The sequence below is a fragment of the Anolis carolinensis genome, chromosome 1, assembly GCF_035594765.1.
Source record: "Anolis carolinensis isolate JA03-04 chromosome 1, rAnoCar3.1.pri, whole genome shotgun sequence".
In the NCBI taxonomy this organism is placed as follows: domain Eukaryota; kingdom Metazoa; phylum Chordata; class Lepidosauria; order Squamata; family Dactyloidae; genus Anolis; species Anolis carolinensis.
This window is the reverse complement of record NC_085841.1, coordinates 100,964,680-100,985,137: the sequence shown is the minus strand read 5'-3', so window position 1 is coordinate 100,985,137 and position 20,458 is coordinate 100,964,680. Positions and strand designations below refer to the sequence as shown.

The 20,458-nt window shown below is 41.8% G+C and overlaps 1 protein-coding gene across 3 annotated transcripts in view; it reads right to left on the bottom strand.

The window, feature by feature from the left end:
* Positions 1 to 937: 937 nt before the first annotated feature.
* sesn1 (sestrin 1) overlaps positions 938 to 20,458 on the bottom strand; it is a 63,497-nt gene continuing 43,976 nt past the window's right edge. For 2 of the 3 annotated variants that reach the window (XM_003215637.4, XM_008120906.3), the window contains exons 2-10: positions 16,435 to 16,500; positions 15,484 to 15,684; positions 14,229 to 14,411; positions 12,862 to 13,101; positions 11,361 to 11,508; positions 9,782 to 9,894; positions 9,222 to 9,412; positions 8,200 to 8,344; positions 938 to 1,962 (exon numbers count right to left, since the gene is read on the bottom strand). In XM_003215637.4, the coding sequence (XP_003215685.1) occupies positions 1,876 to 1,962; positions 8,200 to 8,344; positions 9,222 to 9,412; positions 9,782 to 9,894; positions 11,361 to 11,508; positions 12,862 to 13,101; positions 14,229 to 14,411; positions 15,484 to 15,684; positions 16,435 to 16,500 (1,374 nt within the window). In that variant the 3' untranslated portion in view covers positions 938 to 1,875. The remainder of the gene's footprint in view (positions 1,963 to 8,199; positions 8,345 to 9,221; positions 9,413 to 9,781; positions 9,895 to 11,360; positions 11,509 to 12,861; positions 13,102 to 14,228; positions 14,412 to 15,483; positions 15,685 to 16,434; positions 16,501 to 20,458) is intronic. The other variant, XM_008120913.3, reaches the window with a different exon arrangement.

The window sequence follows — 20,458 nt, the reverse complement described above, 5'->3', positions numbered from 1 at the left end:
GATGTATTTAGAAGTAATGTCTGAATCACTGCTCCCCACATGCTGGGAATAGTCAACACTGAATGTTTATTTAGTATTTGCTTTTGAAACTTTACCCTGATATCTCCTGCACATCCAGATAAAGATTTCCTTTTTTAATTCACTATTTAGCACCTCCCCCAAGCATTATTTTCTTTTTAAATAGATTCTAGCTTAACCGGCAATTTTAACACACACACACACACACTTGCATTCTTGACAATGTGTCAAGAAAGACAGGCAGCATACCCATTAGATTTTTATTTAATGGTACAGATATTTATTCTTTTTAAATTCTTCCTGTTCTAGCCTTACCAAAAAAATCTGTTGTAATTTATCCTGTTTACGAAGGAAATTTTGAAAACTGCTATCGCACACTTTAGAATATACAGTGAATTTCCAGCACCAATATAGCATCAACCCTCTATTGCTAACAGGTGGACATAGAGTTGGTTTTGGTTGCCTGATCTGTAAAGCATTGTGACCTTAGCAACACCCTAAAAAGATGGGTTGTAACAACACAAACTGGAACTACGTTATCATAACTCACTGACATGATGCCAGCCAGTAGACAGAGATTGCTTTATATTTTTGATTTTATATCCACTTCTCGCCCAGGACAAACCCCTAGGTGGCTTACAGTGAATTACAAAAAGCACAGCTTTCATAGTAAAAGAAGAAATTTTGCAAAATTACCTTAAAAACTGTGCATGTAGTCACTTACTTTTGGATCAGCATAAGGCTTGCATTTTTAACTGGAGGAAACAGCAGATGCTTCCTGTTAAACTGTAAAGGGTTGCAGTTTAGCCTTTTGTTTTTTCTCTATAATGCAAAGCACAAGTGCACATATTGAGCGACTGACACCAGAATCACAACTATTTGCAGTTACTGATATCACTCCAAGAATTGAGAGGTCAAATAAGAGAGAAAATGTTTTATTCAAACAATTCAGTAATACTGACAGATTTCAGAACAATTTACACTCATACATAAGTGTCCATATAGTTTCCAAGAACAGCTGTATACCAAACTTAATCTGTTGCTGTTATATTTTTTTGCTTGACTACATAAGCCACTTCTAAATAACAGACCACAGCCATGAGTAAGCAAGGTATTGAGATGCTGCTTAAGTTCCAACTTAACATTTGCACACCTCAGAAGGCTCCCAGGAACAATGGGAGGAGAAACAGGACATTGTTCCCAAGAATTTACTATTCTAAAGCAGCTTTGAAAGTTCACTCTCTCAACTGATTATACCACACCATTGTGAACAAGTCCAGGCCAGCAGCTATTTGTTTAGCATACAGCTCAAAAATAACAAGAAATTCTTGTCACAATTCAAACAGGCAGTGTGGAATACAGTTCCATTTCTAGTTACTAGCAAGGAGCTTAATACATAGAAAATAAAGGCTCAGACAATAGCTTTGCTTGCTTTCACTTGTAGCTTAATTGGAATCACTGATCTCTTCAATTCACCACCATATACAGCAGCATCAGGTCTTTTCTTTAAAAAAAAATAATCTTTTTTTTATCAAAAGCAGAAGTCCCCCTAAATGTTCCTTGTGCTTCAGAATTTATCTGTGACAATTCCAAGATTTAAGCAATTAACTACCTGTTTGCCACAAACCATGGTTCTCTGTGCTAATGGGAGGAGGCCATAGCAATCAGGGAACCCTTCTGAATAACATTGTCTCCTACTACCAAAGCTCAGCAAGAGCAGTGATATTTCCTGGAGGAATGAGCTGAGACTAAAAAGAGTTATGGCACAATGACTTTTGCCGCTTTCAGCCACCACTGAGTCTAAGCTCATTAGCATCCCATGGTAGGCAGCACCTTCATCATCATTAGCCAGAGATTTCAGGTCATGTAGCGAGTAATGGCTCTCAGAGCATAAAGCAGTTCTGCCTGCATCCGGGCTTCTATAAGAAGCAAATTGACATGAACCTTTGAAAGAAAAAAGGAAAGAAACACAACTGAGAATGAAGTACATTTTTCATTCAAATCGCTTTAAGCCATGCATAATGTCAGCTACGAGTCAGGACATGCAGCCATGACCATGACCACACAGGCCCAATGCTGCTGATGCACCCTGGGCCACTCAGCCATCTTGTGAAGGGGGTAAGTGTATGAACTGCAATCCCCTGTGAGTACGGACACAGTGGACACAGGCATGTCGTAACTTGCCCTTATGGCATCTCATTGAGGCCAGAAGCAACAGCTTAGCTGTGACTACTTATGAATCAGTTCTGCATCTATAACTCAGACAATAGCAGTTCTCCAAAGATGTAGGCTCAGAAGGAACTAATTTCTTCTGAGCTGACAAATAGTTAATGTTTCCTTTTAAAGGGAGTTTGAGGGAAATCTAATTCATAGCATCCTCCTGCCATACACAGAAAGGCGTGTGGGGAAAACTGTCAGCATATGTCAGCCATGTGAAAGAGTCCGGGAATATAACATGGAAACACTGTGTGCAGCCCTTCTTCCTGAGATCCAAAAATGAGCTAGACATGGACTTGCATTGCAATTGCAAAGTATAGTAGCTAAGCCTTATACTTTAGTGGTCAGGAGCAATGTTAACATATAAAACAAACAAACCTCGAATTACTAATTGTAGAGAAGTATAACATTATTTTTTTCTTCTTGTACTCTGTGAATGCACACTAATGGAGAGACTGCGCTTGCGCGGGCTCCAACGAAAAACTCTTCCAAGCTAAAGTTTGAATTTTTGGCGGTAGCCACGCCCCTCTCCCCGCAGGGCATAAAAGGCAGCCCTGGGCGTCCGCTCTCCAGTTCCTTTTTTTCCGCCACAAGGCACACTTCGAACTCTTCGTTCTTATATCTACGTTGCACATTGACCACGGCTACCGTGTCAACTCGATCCGGGAAGGTGGCCCCCTCCTCGACATCAAGCTCTCTGGCCTCCGTTGCTTCAGTCCGTTCCCACGTGGGATCCCCTCCATCGACCTCGGTGGTGAAGATCGCCTTCAAAAGGGCTCAAGAGGAATCTCGTCGAGCTCAATCTAACTCAGCAGCAGTTCCTCCAACACCAGGCAAATCCATGAGGGCCCCCTCTAAACAACCGCCAGCTAAAAGGCGGATGACTCAATGCTCCTCCTCCTCAGCCTCCTCGAGGAGAGACGTCCCTTCTTCCTCGGCGACTTCGTCAAGGAAGTCTTCGCCGATTGCACTGGCCCAACAGCCTCAAGATATCTCTCAGTCCTCCCTCAGCCCTTGTCTGAAGGTGAATTACTGGTCTCACCCGACCACACCACCCAAACAGTGGTCAGGGTACCGATGCCTGAACCTACCGTACCGCATCGTCATTCTCGACAACAACTTTTCCCCCCAACCTTGACTCCAGAACAGGGAAGACAAACGGCCCACTTAGCCCGAGCGGCTCAAACCTCGGTCTCTAAAGACACTCAGCCACCAACCGCTCCTGCTCTTGAGGCTATGCCTCCTCCAGAGACTGCTTTCATCTCCCCCTCAGTCCCCTCAAGGGGCTGAGGACGATGAGATCAATATCGACCGACAAGATTCTGTCCTCTCCACCTCGGTGATGTCCTTGGACCTCGATCTATCTCCTCCTCACGATGCCTATGAGGTCGACTCTCCTTCACCAACAGATAACATCCGTGCTTTCTCTGATCAGATGGTCAGAATGGCTGGTGCCCTAGCAATGGAAATCAAACAAACTTCCAAAGCAGTGTCCAACCCTGTCTTCAAGAGGGTCCAGGCCCAAGCTCCTCCGGCTACGCTCTTGCCTTTCTTGCCGTATCTGCTGGATGTGATCCAGGCGTCTTGGAAAACACCATCTTCAATACCTCCCACCTCGAAAAGGCTCGAGGCTTGGCACCGTACCGGCGACGATGGCTTAGAATGGCTCAAGCACCATCCCGACCCTAATTCTATGGTCGTCAAAGCTTCTCAATCCTCCGGTCGTCAATCCAACACCCCAGCCAATAGAGAGGGCAAGAGGTTCGATGCTGTCGGTCGAAAACTTTACTCTGGAGCCCTCCTACTCTGTAGGAGGGCTAACTATGGGGCCTGTATGGGCGTCTACCAGCAAATCCTCTGGGAGAAAGCCCAACCCTTCTTTGCGAAGCTCTCTGACGAAGATCGGTCGGTCCTTACCACACTTCAGCAAGAGGCTAACTCTTTAGCTCATCATCAAATCCAAATGGCTAAGCATACTGGCGAGACTGCCGGCAAGATGATTGCCCATGCGGTCGCTATCCGTCGTCACTCCTGGCTGAGGTTGTCGGGGTTATCCTCCTCTTCTAGACAGGTCATTGAGGACTTACCTTTCAATGCGTTGGGCCTATTCAATGCAGGCACTGACGACAAGCTTAAATCCAACCATGATTTTAACATCTTAGCTTCGAAGTGTGGAGTCGAGCAACCTCACACCCAGCGTACTTGGTGGTTTCTTCACTGGTTTCGACACTTCCCCCCGCAGTCCTTCCGGCATCAACCCTTCAGGCGGCCCTCGGGCTCGAACAACCAAAACCACCACCAACCCCGTTGCTCCGCTCAACCTCAGAAGCAGCGCGGTCGGGCCACTCCTGCCGCCGCGCAGTCCCATTGTCGTACCTGACGCCACCCTACCCTGCCAGGCCTCCTTTTTCAATACCAGTGCAGCAGTCACACTGTCCCCGCAATACTCTACTCTACCACCTCCACCTCTTCGCCGATCGTTTAGCTCCCTTCTACCACCAGTGGGAGTCTATCACTACGGATGCTTGGGTTCTCCGAATTGTCCAAGAGGGCTATGCCTTAGAATTCGACGGGCCAGGTCCTCCTCTCCAACCCCTCTCAAGAGATCCTCGCCGAAATCGACTCCCTCCTCACCAAAGGGGCTATTCGGCTTTCTCCATCCGAACAGGACCCTCAAAGCTTCTTTTCCAGATACTTCACGGTCCCGAAGAGAGGCGGACGACTTCGTCCCATCTTAGACTTACGGGCCTTAAACCTCTTCATCCGCCCAACCAAATTCAGAATGGTGTCCATCGCATCCATCCTCCCAATGCTGCAGCGGGGAGATTATTTTGTGTCCATAGACTTGCACGACACATATTTCCGAGTGGCAATACGAAAGGCCCACAGACGCTTTTTCTGTTTCAAGGTCCTCGATCGGACCTACCAGTTTACCGTTTTGCCCTTTGGCCTCGTCACGGCGCCGAGGGTCTTCACCAAGGTCATTGCTGTAGTTGCCGCACACCTCAGACTGCAAGGCGTCACGGTCTTCCCATATTTGGACGACTGGCTTCTTGTCGGGCCTGACCCAGCCCTTCTGGAACACCACATCGATCTCATCCTCCAGCTTCTAAACTCTCTCGGCCTTTAACTCAATCCCGAGAAGTCTCACCTTACCCCATCGAAGAAAATCCGCTTTATCGGCGCCCTCTTCGCCTCCATCATCCAAACTGTCTCCCTTCCATCCAACAGATTCCTCGCCCTCCATCATCAAATCGCACTCTGCGAATGCAACTGGAGAGTTCGGGCCCGATCCATCCAGGTTCTCCTAGGTCACATGGCCTCTACGGTACTGGTCACTCCCTACGCCAGGCTACGCCTCCGTCCCCTGCAGAGGTGGTTTATAGATGTTTTCAAGCCATCCTACCACCACAACTTGAAGTTCCTCTCGATACCGCTTCATGTCCGTCAAGTCTCTCCTCTGGTGGAAGTCTCGGTCCAATGTGTGCAAGGGTCTGCCATTCCATCCAGCCTGCCCTACAGCAACCATAACTACGGACTCCTCCAACTATGCCTGGGGAGCTCACGTGGACAACCTAATGGTCCAAGACCTCTGGTCCCCCCACGAAAGGGACAACCACATAAACTTCCTAGAACTCCTTGCCATTTTCAAAGCCCTGAAGGCTTTTTCCCACTTGATCCGTCAAAAGTCTGTCCTCATCCAAACGGACAACACAGTAGCAGTCTTTTACATCAACAAACAGGGCGGCACAGGCTCGAGGAAACTGATGCTCCTCTCCTCCCACATATGGACCTGGTGCATAGCCCGCAAAATTCAACTGTTCGCACTTCACCTCCCGGGCGTCCAGAATGGCCTGGCAGATGCCCTGAGTAGAATGACACGCTCCTCTCACGAGTGGAGGCTCGACCCAGATACCCTCCACACTCTCTTCCGCGACTGGGGATGGCCTGCTCTAGACTTCTTTGCCTCTCCTCAGAACGCACAACTGCCTCGGTAAGGAGCGAGACTTCCTCCGGCCTCCTTCCCCGGTTGCCTCGGAGAAGCCTTTCTCCTAGACTGGTCGTCGGAGCCGCTTTACCTTTCCTCCCTTTCCTCTGATACCGAGGGTCCTAGAGAAACTTCGCTTGGCCTTGGCCACGGCAATCCTGATAGCCCCGGCCTGGCCACGGCAACCGTGGTACCCGGCCCTCCTTCACCTTTGCAAAGGGACTTTTCGCCCTCTTCCGCTTCTGCCGCACCTTCTATCCAGGGAGAACAGTCAAATCCTCCATCCCAATCTCCCCTCTCTACATCTTACTGCATGGAGGATTCTCGCTTGAGCTCCCCCCCACCGAATCTCCAAGAGGTTCTCCAGGCAGCTCACAAACCAGCCACAATCAAGGCCTATGCCTATAAGATTTATCGCTTTTGTGCCTTTATTCGGTCCTGAGGCATCAACGCCTTTCCGACCTCGGTACCGGTGGTCCTGGACTTCCTGATGACCCTCACGGAGCAAAAGCTCTGTTGCTTCTATGAGGTCCTACCTGGCTGCACTGTCTTGGTGTTTTCAGCGCCACGGACATCCGTCCCTGTTCACGAACCACCTCGTTAAGACCTTCCTGAAGGGCTACAACAATCTTTGTCCCCCGTCTCAACCGTCAGCGCCAGGTTGGAACCTCGAACTCGTGCTCTCCCAGCTCACAACCTCCCCGTTCAAGCCACTGGCATCGACTGACCTTCACCTGCTTTCGTGGAAGGTGGCCTTGATAGCTATAACCTCGGCACGCAGGCCCTCAGAGCTGGCGGCTCTGAGGGTGGACGAACCATACCTTTGCTTCCACCACGACCTTGTGGTCCTTCGCCCAGATATCACCTTTCTCCCTAAGGTGGTCTCGGCCTTTCATCTCAACCAGGACAATTGTCCTCCCTGCCTTCTTTCCCAACCCCTCTTCTCCCTTTGAATGGAGACTTCACCTCCTGTACGTGAGGAGAGCGCTCCTTTTCTATAGGAACCGTACTAGAATGGTATGGAAAACCCCGAGACTCTTTGTCGCCTACGCTCCAGATAAGCTGGGCAACCCAATCTCCTCCCAAAGACTCTCCCACTGGATTGCGCAAGCCATTGAACTCGCTTATGAACTAGCTAAGCATCCTCCTCCGTCTATACGCCCTAGGTCAACTAGAGACCTTTCCCCATCGACTGCCTTTTTCAGGGGTATCCCTCTTGACTATTTGCAAGGCAGCCATTTGGTTGAACCCTTTGACGTTCATCTCTCACTATAGGATAGACTGTAAGGGACTCGGCCTTTGCCAGATCGGTCTTATCCTGATGTTTATCCTGAGGGTTGTTTCCTGGTCTCCCTATGCAACACTTACCTGTCAATGTACCCGTATGTGTTTGTTTATGTGGGATCAGGGGCGTTAACTACCAGTTTAATGGGAAAAGGTCTAAGGTTTTTTCCAAATGTTTTGGCTCATATGGAAATTCTATGTCACAATGTTTTTTGTATTTGCACTACGTTTTTATGTCTTACAAAGTGTTTACCGCTTGGTCCTCTTCTAGGATATGATGCACTGTGCCTTTCTCCTCCATGGAGACGTTCTTCCTTACTTTGCACGATTGCTCGAGCTGACTTGTTGCTCGTTGATCGAGAATTTTCTCTTGACATGTTTATATTTTTCTATGTTCTCTACTCTGGTCTATGTTGACCGTCTGTTTGTGTCCTAATAAAGATGAGTTTGAACATTCACCTTGTTGTCAGGTTTGCCTTGTCCCACCATCCGGAACCTTAGCGTGCTAGTCTCCATTAGTGTGCATTCACAGAGTACACTCGAAGAAACATGGTTACAGGTAAGCAACCTGTCCTTATAAGCTGTAAGATTACTGAAAGTGATAGGATCACAATTTAAACAAAATGCCCTAGGGCATTGTTTTGTGTAATTGTCAATTTCAGCAAGTCGCAGCACATGTAGGCAGGGCATACCTTCTCAGAGTGCTTGAACTGCCTCCAGAAGCTGTCATACATTCTACTTGTGGTTCTCTCAGGAGCACATACCACAGTTTTGATATAAATTTTAAAGCTGCGGTCCAGTAGCTGGTTAATTTCACCATAATCATAATCATCATATCTGGAATCAATGGGAATAAACACATTTAATTTTTGTACCATCACCACTTACGTTCCTATCAAAGTCAACACTTTAGCAATTACCATATGATTGATTATAGTAGATACCTGATATATAGCCATGTGATAGTAGCTTTCTGATTACCTTCCTGTCTTCTTTTCTCTGCACAATACAAGCCACTGTACTTCTAGTGATCTACATATCTCTTCTAACCTTTTCTGTCTTGTCACCTTTTCATTTTATCTTATCCCAATGCACTCAACCAACTACAGATTCCTTAATTGTTTCTTCAGGTCAAAAGAATCATCCCTCATGTAACTTGCATCTTATTTGTTAAAGTGCTAGCTTTTCTAGGTCATGAGGCACATCTATTGAGCCGTTCGTTTTTCAAAACTGAGCAAGTATAACCCTTTATCTTGGAAAACTCCGTAGGGAGTTCCTCTGTTCTAGCTCATATATATAAAAATAATGCCTGCCACCGTTCAGAAGAATAAAATATGGCACAGGATCTTAGTAAAGATGTAATCCAATAATCTGTGACCAGTGTGACGTTTAGTAGTTACGAGACTGTAAGATAAGACTGGTAAGGCTCCATGTTTAAGACAAGCAGCCGTGCCAGGACCCCAGGGGATCTCCCTAGATTCCTGTCCTTTCCAGGTCAAGAGGTGCATCAAATACAGCAGATGTAGTTTCCAAGTACTTCAATGAGCATCCCTTGAGAAACCCTTCAGTTGAAATTGTGGGGCTTTTTGGGGAGAGGTTGGCACTGTCCGACATAACTGCAACAGAGCTCCGTCCCTGTAATTACATCTGATGTTAATAGCAATCTGGATCCTGCATCAAGTCAGTCATATAAAGATACTAAAGTAAGACCAACCTTATTCCAAACATACAGTGGATATAATTCCAGATTGCTCTTCTAAGCATTGAGGTATCCACATCTTTATGCATGGCCATAGTGTTGTAAGTCAAGTTATAGGCGATTTGAAATTTTTCATCAATCAGCTGTCCAACATCTGGGTAGAGACGGTTTACCAGGGAATAGCCATGGTCCTCCCATGAATAGTCCTTAAAGACAAAATAGGCAACTGAGTCCAAGTTCCAAAGCAGAAGGCATGACATTATAAGAGCAATCTCAGAATAACTATAAATCATTTCTAGTTTGGAAAAGAGTGTGTCTTGGGCTGGCATAGCTTAGCTGCAACTCCTAGCAAAATTGCCACTCCCATCTGCCGCCCTAAAGCGGACATGAGGAGCCAGGTTTGTTAAAAAAGGCAATGGGGGTCTTATTCCGCTGCTGCTTTGCCCACCCTGATTTAAGGCATGGTCTAATATATGCAGAACAAAAGTCAAGGCCTCAGTCTCGGCTAAGCACACTTCGTGTGTTATGTGTGCTGTCACTTATTCAAATCTGATTAGCTGCAACTAAGATCTTACCTGAACATGGAAAGTAGGCACATGTGTCCCATGCCTGGAAAAGTCTTTATAACCATAGCTAGTATCCTCAAAGTGGCGAGACACATCTCTTGTTGCTGCCAATTCTTCATCCTCTGTTAAAAATATAAACTATATTCAGAAACACTGAAAATCTAGAAGCACACCCCTGTATTATAATTGATACCATATGAAAGCGATATGGAAAAAAAACATTTTAAAAAGAAAGAATTGAAAAATTTATTCTGAAACTTCATCAGAATGCATTTTAGGAGATAGCATTGTAAATTGCTCTTTATTCTGAGTCTTATAAAAAGGTTGCTTCTAACTGGAGCTGGCAATTCATTACATAGTTGCATCTTAAGTATTTTGGATGGCTGTAATTCATCAAAATATTGCTTCTCTTAATAAGAGATGACAAAACAAACAGGGAAGCATATCATGCTTTAGAAAGTAATCTCAAAATATGAGAAAAGAGCTAGAGGATCACTGGTTAATTGTGCCCATCCTTATTTCTGGTAATAGCATCTTTGCCGTATATTTTAAGCTCTTTTTCTACCATCAGAAAGGCTAGAAATGAGCATCAGTATTTTGAGGGCATTAATCGGACTTTGGCATCACATGCCAGCCCACAGATTGCCTGCCATAGTTCTAGTGGACAAGTCCTTGCATGCGGAAAGGAAATAAACATGTTCTTTACATGACATTAAACTGTTCAAACAAAAGAATCTTAAAATCTTCTAAGAGTTAAGAATTATTATTCCATCTGTAGAAAACACTATCAAATAACAGCAATGTGTTCCATCTAATTTTCACCATAAGATAAAATTTTACTGCAAGATAAGAGGTATAAACAGAATTTAAGATAGGATTAATGACAGAACGATAGCTGGGGATGAGAGAACAATAGTATCAAGCACTGTTTTGTCTAATTATATAGATGTGCTATGTGAAAACAATTCTTGGCACTTACTTGAATACTGGTTTGAGAGCAAATCGGATAGATACAGCAACAAGGTTGTCAGATTTGCAGCCCAAACTAACAGAATAACCTCATGAGGGACCATAAAGTCCCTGTCTCATAAGAGTGTCACAGGTATAGATCCAAGTATAAATTTCACCTGTAATGTTTTCCCTAGTATGAGTGAGAAGAGAAATGGAAAAGAAGCATATACTGCAAAAACTGTATTACTCACAGACAAACAACACTATCACACAGAAAACTGCCTGTTTACTTTAGCTTGCAGGGAGGGGGGAGCCAAAGCCTTTTCTTATGCTGTTAGATGACAGTGGTGAGACCAGGACAATTTAATGGAGGAACTGTTTTCACATGTTTTGCTTTTACAAAGCCATTTATACATATCCAAGCACAGAACTGACTGACTTTTAATTCAGTTTTTCAGTTCTGAAGGAGACTAACAGTTTGTAATAGTTTACAGTGATCAGGAAATGATCAGCATTAGAAGATTTCATTTCATCATAGAAAAGTCTTTCCAGTTGGGGTGGATTAAATCAGTAATGCTATGAGAAATCAAGAAATACATGAATGTTTTTCATATAAGTAGACCAAGTATGTCCTAACCTGAACAACCCACCAACATGCTTTCCCTCTTCTCCTTCTCAAACCGAGTGGCCTTTTCTTCTTGACTGGCTGTAGTTTCATCTCTGGATTCCTGCAGTTGCTTCATTTTTTCCATAAGTGCTTCTACTTCACACAAAGGCTCTGTGGTCTTAAAAGATAAACAACATTCTAAAACACTGGGCAAACATTGGGATGCTGCTTTATTCTTGCCTCACTGCTCATATTATTGTATTCATTGAAAAAAGTGCAGAATAAAGATAAGCCATAAGGATAAGTGAATTATCAAACCAAAATCAAAATACAGATTTGAGGTGTTTCTGTCTTAATGGCCTTTACTATGAAGATTGAAAGTGGCAAGGTTTCCATTGCTAGTTTCATAAATGATCACAAGGTTCAGAGATGATTAAGATGGTAAATTTAAATAGAGTAATTTCTTGCAAGATTAGATGCACAATACATGGATTTTAAAAGTGAAATTGCTGCCTGTTTCATTGATGTTAGGAAGCTTCAAAATTGCAGAATTTTTCCTTGACTTTTTAGCTGTCATGATATGGTGCAAAATTAAGGGTACAATACTGAATTGCCTGCATTTTCTCAATTTTATATATCTCTGATAGCCTTACACATGCATTCAATTGCCTTTTTCAACTCAATTTTCCTCATTTTTGGTGCATGAGATGCAGTCAGACCCAAGCAAAATAATATATATTTCCAGGCGCACATGCTTTACATTAAAACATAGGAATGCACATGTGTCAGTCCACTCATGCACATTCCTTAATGTCTCCTATGCCTTCCTACAAGCCTACTTTTTCTACTGTCTAGAAAGATTTTAGAGTACTTAATCGTAAATATGCCTGAATATCTTAACAGCTCTTCAAGAAATTTAACCCTCTAAATCAAGTTTTCAGAATTACTGGCGAAGTCAGTAGGTTTTCAAGAAATGCATGCTCTGAAACATTCTCCAAACATTGCTAACAAAAGCCAATCACATTTAAAGTTGGTATTAGGGGCTTAGAAAAAAAAAACCCATACATTTTCTTGCTATGTGACCCATTTATCTCAGCCTGCAAGCTGGTATAAAAAAATATCAGGAACAAATGCTCTAAGTCTATACACAGTCTCACTTACATTTCTTGGTTATAGACCAAATATATTTTAAGTAACGTTATTGATTAAACACAGTATAATCTAAGTGTATATTATAGGGGCCTCTGCCTGCTCAAACAGTATACTCTACAACCCTCAATGGCAGTTTCATTGGTAGTTCACATAGCAAATATATTTCAGTTTCAGCTTGTCCTTCTCCAATGATCATCACTATTGTATATGCAAAAAATGATGCATGAATTGTTTTCCTTTGTTTACATTATATTTTTCAAAAAACTCATCTGTGCTTTCTAGTAAACAAAAAAGCAAACAGCCACCCATGCTCGACAATTGTACAAATATATTCCAGTGTTGAGAAAGATAAACATGTAAAGACATTTTAAATACTTACTGTACAATTTGCAGCTGGACCCTGTGCCTCATATGCACCATGGTTTCCATTTGTAATGTCACAAATGCAATAATCACTAACAGAAGGAGGCCTGAATGTGTGACCACCATCACAATGAATTTCTGGATTGATCCCACAACCAAAGGTGAAAGAGGCGAGTGAATGATAGTGTGTAAGGAGAACTACAGCATGGATCAGCTCTGCTAATGACCAGCTATGTTCATCAGTCTTCAGAAGATGCTTCAGGGAGGAAAAAATTAAAGATTTTAAAATTCCATAAGAAATTTTGCTTTGCTTAAAGTAATCTTACACATTTGATTATATTATCAAGAGATTTCCCAGCAAGAGACTAGCCTTTTGAAATGCATTCTAATTACTATTTCCTTTTAGAGCCCACTAAAATGAAGAATACTTTGTAGTTTTGCATTATTTGGCTACTGTAAGAACTACATATGTTATAGTTCACCCTCTTTCAAAGGTCCAGGAGGTGGGGTGGGTTTACATCATTTTAAAACAAAACTGAATAGTAGCTGCCAGCAACCAAGTGTCCTAAACACTAAGCAGAGGCCTTTGAAGCAATGAGTTCTAATTAACTTGAACAGATTTAAAGTCAAATATCCAGAGACAAATTAGTCATATGTACAATAGTATGTCAGGAAGCCAATGGGGAAAAGGCATCCAAGAAGGCATAGCTCTGGCAATACAGATAGAGCTGACTTGGTCTTTTTTAGTTTGGTATCATTAGTGCTAATAAAAAACAAAGAAAACACACAGGTTTTAATAGCTTTTTGCTTTGACAAATGGAAGACAAACCAGATGTTTAATTCTACAGTCGAGAAAAGGACAGCTTTATGTATTTTGGAAGCAGAGTGACCAATATCACTATCAAGACACTACATGCCAAGGGCATGAATCATTGTTTCATAAAACTTGTCCACTGAGAGCTACATGTCACAAATTGTCTAGCTTACACTATGCCATGCTCAACAAAAAGGGCATTACAGTAGTGATCAGCATTTTCCAGTAAGAATAGTTTGTGTTTCTATGAAGATGTCAGAAATGTTTTAGCCTCTTATGACACAACACAACATGAATATACATCCAGGTTACAATGTGGGTGTGCTAGCAGCTGTTACAGAATCATGTAGTGGGGATGTTCCGACCAATCTATACCTTCAGTGCCTTATTTTTATGGTCTCTGTGCCTCCAGCCTTTTCCTTCTGCTACCACTGTCCAAGCTAGTATACTTACATAGGCATAGTATTAAAAAACAACTCCTCGCTTAAATGTACAGATGGAAAGGCAATGGATTTTCAACTCAAACCCAAACTTTTTTAGTACAGGAATACAATACTGTATATATGTACCTCAATATGTTCTTTGGTAATAAGCCATGGTCTGTGTGCCAGGATTTTATTCAATTCACCCAAATTCTGAAGTTTTTGAGGTGCATTCTCTAGACCATTCAGCCACTTAGGATCCCCACCAACATTCAGAAAGTAATTGACATGGAGGTTGACCAAGTAGGAGCACTGATGCCTAGCTGCAGCCTGGGCAAGAAAGCAACAACACACATTTAAGTACAACAGAATATAGAGCAATCTCCTGCAGTGAAACTTCTTGATCAAAATGACAAATATACAGGCACATACTCTGCTCAGGAATTGAAAAAGTATGCACATAAATGTTATCTTCTACAATTATAAAGAAATGTTTCTATTTAGTAGTTTTTGCATGTGCTCGAAATTCAATGATTACTATGACACACGCAACACAACACAATGATCTGATTTAGAATCACAATAATCTAAGAATTTTGGCTTGCTCTTTATGAGATGCATGCTGCCCTATAATTCTTAAAGCAAATGGGAGTAGCTAAAGCAACTAATCTTCTATTCAGAGTTTATTATGAAGCTTCAATGCAGCGTAACTCACCACTCCCAATTTGTTTTTCCCCTGCCAAGTTAGAGTAATAGAAATGTAATATAAGCAACTATAGATCACTCCCCTGGCTTGTAGGTAGAGACACAAACCAGAGTTCAGTAAGAAGAAACATTGTAATACACACTGGATGGAAAGCCTGTTGTTTTGTTTTGGAAATCTGTAACAAAGCCAATGGAACATCCAGGTAGAAAATACAGCACTTTGGGGGCACGAACAACATATATAAATTACTTGGAGATTCATAATTTGGTCTCATTTTCATATTTTGCTTAGGAGCATACGAGAATGGCAGTGCTTGGGGGAAGGTGAACTTCTCCTTGTGCTGCACTTCCCCAAATGGTCTGGATCCATTATACATGCACTGATGACAGACTTCAGTTCTGTGGTTTCTTTTTAAATATGCTATTTGTTTGGGCAAATATCTGAAATTATCATACTGTTACTTTCTGGAGTATGCCAATAGTTATGTATGCATATGTATCTGATCTAGCATAGCCTTTCCCAACATAGTGCCCTCCAAATTTTGGCCAAAGCTTCCAGCTATACTACAAATTAAGGAACCCTGTAACTTTATTTTTTTTCCCTAACAGCAGTCATACTAATTACCTGGTAAAATGTAAAAGGTGTAAAAATAGTAACAAGCCCCAGTGATACCACATGTTCTATAGTTCAACATACCATGATACCTATGTAGTGTCGATAGTGAAGAGGCAGCGGACCATCCATCTGCAACAGATAATGCTGAGTTTTCAGAAAGCTCTCCAGATATTGAGGATGGAAAACCATGATCAAGGTAATGTTGTCCAAATGCCCTAAAGTTGTGAAAGACTCTGCAAACAGAGCATGCATTTGGGGATCTTCAGCACTCATTTGGAGAATCTGTTTGAATTTGAAAGAGAAGAGTAGCAGTATTCTCTAAGCAGTAAAGACATGAAAATCATCCTGCATATTTGATAATAGCTAATAATCCCAAATTAATCCTTATGTTTTCTACATGGATTTGGGCGGACGGAAAAAACAGCTGCTACTCATAACTGTATACGATTTTAGTGCTTTCTTAAATACGACAAATGTGTTCCCACAGGCGTGTCAGCCTTTAAAAAGATTTAAATTGAGATAAATATATAAGGAACAACCATTTAGTGAAAGGCAGTGTGGAAGTTTATTAAAATGTCGCTGCAGCCCGCAAAAAACTATGAGCTATTTGGATAGCTGGCTGGACTGAGACTAATGTTGGGAGAATGTCAGACTTGGTCTCTTATGAACACCAAAATCTTGCCTCGGTCAATGGGTGATGGCAGATTGCCCCATCTATTCTCTTTGAAGTAAAGGGATGCTGCTTAATTAACTGTATGTGTATCTACAATGTAGGAACATGTCAACCTATACTTTAAACAGCTGATATGTAAACATTTTATTCTCACACTCTAACAGAAAATGTTCCATTACATTTCACATAACTTTATTGTTTTCTAATTTATTACCAAACTCAGTATGTTTTGCTGAGCACATCATGGTGTGTGACACTTTGTAGATCAACATCTTTCTTCAGCCAAAATGAGATTTTGAATATTTTCCACCCAACCCCAGCCTATAATATGTACTAGCAAAACAAATATCTCCACACACCTCCATTTCTGGGATGAATCTGCTTGGTCCTTGCCCCAGTGGTCTAGGGATCCTAATGCCAAGTTCCTAGAAAAGAAAATAACATTATCTGGACTTTTATCTATAAACATTTAAGCTGTGGTTTCAGAGGAAAAAGAAGAATTCACCATTGAAACAAACAGAACTCTCCTTGTTTCCAAAGTGCAGTCTAGCAATTTTCTCTCCGTGCTTCATAACAAGCAACTTGTTTACAGTATAACCATACTGCTGCCATTAAAAACAATGAGACCTGGTTCACTGAAACCCAGTTTTGCATAAAGGACTTGGCAAAGTGTCCAGAACAAGGAGTTCAGTACACAGCTGCTAGCAGAGTTATGTCAGCAATACTGCAGGCTTTTGAAGTACATCTGCACATCCGCAAACCACAACCATGAAATCTCTCTGTATCTTTCAGGAAGCAACAGAGCTGTAATCTTATCTAAGGTTTGAGGGGGTGAAGGGAGTGGGGCGCTTTAACCACAAAAGTACATGCAAAACACTTCTAAGTCTGTCAATTTTTAAATGACAAAGAACAAGTAAATAATTTGTCAGATAAATTTGGAATCAACTTGAACCACCATTTACCACAAAGCTTTCACTTAAATAATTGACATGCTTCAGTGCACAGCTACAGGCCGTTGATAGTGGAAATCAGGGTGGGAGAACCACAGTATGTGGATAAAATTGGTGAACTCACCATATGACTTTGCAAGGAATGCCATAAAACCCCACCTGTGTACACCTAACAGTATGACCCAGGGCCAAGTCACAGCTCTGGGCCATATGTATGCATTATGAATCCACCATAAAAAACACAAGATGATTCAATTATTTTGTAATGTGAGATGGCAGCATTAAGTAACTACCTTTATTGTTTCTTCTATCCACCCTCACCCCCTAGTTTACTTTGCCAGGAAAAACAAGATAATTAGGGCCGGCCATTTCTCAAGTTACATATGGGATGGGGTGATGACACACATCAGGGAAAAAATACTTTGTTAAGGTCTGCAAACATCTTTATGTTTCGGGAAGCAGGTTGTAGCAGCGTTCAGCAACTAAACACCTGAGGCAAATTTTCCCATTCAGAGATAACCAGCCCAATACTGTAGTAATAAAGTTTGCCAAAGATTTGGGAGGGAAAAGTGGAGCTATTTTGACCCATTTACCGAGAAAAGCTTTCCATGCCAATTATATGGGAAATTGGTATTTGCAATATAATCTAAGATCACTAGTTAGGAATCAGATGGAATAGATTAAAGATATTTCTTTAAAACTACAATTGTCAGAACTAAGAGCCATCTAAATATCAAGATCAACAGGAAAAACCAAATCTTTTTAGGGTGTATTTGTAATTTCCAACTGCAGAACTGAATTCTATGCATGAGTGCAAAAACAACCTGCTAATGTTCTAATGCAGATCTTTAATACACAGGTAATTCAGAGGCCTGCTGTGTGTTTTTGAAATAAGAAAAAAAAAAACAGCAAAGCCCGTATATTTAATAGCCATATCTGAGGAGTATAACATGGCAACACTTTGCATAAAAATATAATTCTTTGTACGTACCCTGAAATGATTCTTATGCCTGATTAAGTGGACTTACTCCCAGGTAACGTGCTTTAAAATTGCTAGAAAAACTTTGTCTACCCAGGCAAATAGCAACTTACAGCTTTAAAAGAGCTTCATGATTATATTGCAAAAACCTGATCCCAGTACAAACTAAACTAAGAATTGTAGTATTAAAATATAGGTAGTTATTTTCTTAATTTTTAACAACTTAGGATTCAATAAAGAAACAGCCTATATTTACATTAAATTCGAACACCTTTGGGTTTTACTACTTGTTCAGCTTTTGACACTATAATGCCAACAGAAATAAGATAAAACCATGTCTACATCAAATGTTGTCCTTATATGACCATCATTATTCTGATTTGGTGCCCAGCGAGAATAAGCCGATTTTGAGGGAAGGTTGAGAAGGTGGCTATGGCTGTATCACGACGGTTTGGTGCCAGGTGGATAATGGTGCTCAAATTTCTGTTACCTAGTTAAGGCTTCTTCTAGAGAACTGGGAAAGCCACAGCCATCTACCCAACTTCTGCAGCTATTCCCATTATGTGCTAAATGATGCAGCATTATTATACACCCAAGTACGGAGAGTACACTGTAGGTGGCTGGTATACCTAGGCAAGTTACCAAGGCCCAATTGCCCCTCCAAACGCACTACTATTTCTATCACCCTCTCCAACAAGCTTATCCAGCACTGTTAGCAGCACTCTTTGTATGGCAGCCAAGCTGTTTCTCCACACCCATCAGCATCAGATGCTCCTGGGCATCAAGATTTTTAGTGTGACAACCTGCCACCAATTCTCAATTGAAAAATGTACCAGCAACCAGATAAACCGGGAGAAAGAAGAACAGTGGAAAAACTAGAAGAGAAAATTCTGTAGGCACAACAATTGATATTATATCAATTGAGTTGGAAGAGAGGTGGCAAACATCTATGCTAGATGTCCTTGTGACTTCAGGCCGAAAACAATAGCAATATTGCTCTCCTGATTACTATACAGAAACACAGAAACCTGGTACTTCCTCTGGTTATAGGTAATATATGCATGTATTCTACTTTTTTTGCAATTTTGAAGCAGGCTGTTGGTGGCCTTGTATCTTTTGATGTTTTTATGCAATGCCCGTTTGTCTAATATATATCCTCTCTCACACTGAACAAAAGCTCTATAACAAACATGAAGAGTATGGAATAAGTCAATGTCTGGTTGGCATGAGATGAGTAACATTTTGCAGGATCACAGGTTTAGATTCAACTACCTCAGTTTCCCTATTCTGATCTTATGTCGCCATGTACATTTTAAACACTTCTTTTTGGTTTTCTTTATAAAGTGCTTTTCAAATCCTATGATTTCCAGTACTATTTGTACACTGGTGACATACAGCTCTCTATCTCTACCACTCAAATTTCCCTTTTAATTCCATTTCCCCCCACATCTCAAACTAGGGTTGCAAATATTTCTACTTAGATGCCTTGATGTAATTTGAAATTCAATATGTCTACATTTAGACTTGTTATTTTCCTTCAAAGTTCTCTTCTTTTCACACAGTGTCCTTTCCCAGTGTCACCATCCATCTTGCTGGAGAAACACAAACCTTAGTGCAACTTGAAATCTATGTCAGTTCCCTGGATTCCAGTTGATGTGCTTAAAAATATACCAAATAAAGCCAGGCTATAGTCCTAATCTATATGACTAGAAGATGGGAAGAAAACCCTAAGCCACAGATTCCTATCACTTGAATAGAAAGACTAGGCATATCATGTTTACAAAGCCCAGCTCAGAGGATGTCACCTAATTTAGCCCCAAATTTTCAGGGGGGACAGGTTACCACCAAGCAATGAATCAAAATGTGGCCTCCCACACTCATGCTGCTCTTTCCTTTGCCATGAATACCATAGTTGACTTGCCAGTTCAATCAAGTGGAGTCCAGCTCTCCAACTGAGCTTTTTTGGTGGTTGCCAATACATAACTGTAAATTGAAAGCTGTTCTAAGCAACAAGGTTTGTTTCAAGGCCTTCACTGGGGTGGGCAAATTGCCTGCAGACCACATGCAGTCCTTGAGCCCCCTAAGTGTGGTCCATGGGGCCTCCCAGATGCTCTTCAAAGCCCCTAGACCTTCTCATATTTAAAAAAACCAGACTGATAGGTTGAGATACTGTTTTTAACCTTGATGTTGTAAATGAGAAGGTCTCTGTACACCTATTTTCTCCTAAAGATAAATCCTGTCATAAATTGAGATTCTTATCACTGACTACTTGAGATTTCCTATAGTTACCTGATGTAAACAGTACAGTGACACAACAGTAATATTTTCTGTGCAGTACACTCATGGCCCATTTGCTAAACATATCCTTCTCTAACTCCCAAGGTTTTACCATCTCAGATATAATAGTATGAGTGTTCCATGAACACCTACTGTTCTCCATGAATTTGGGAGATC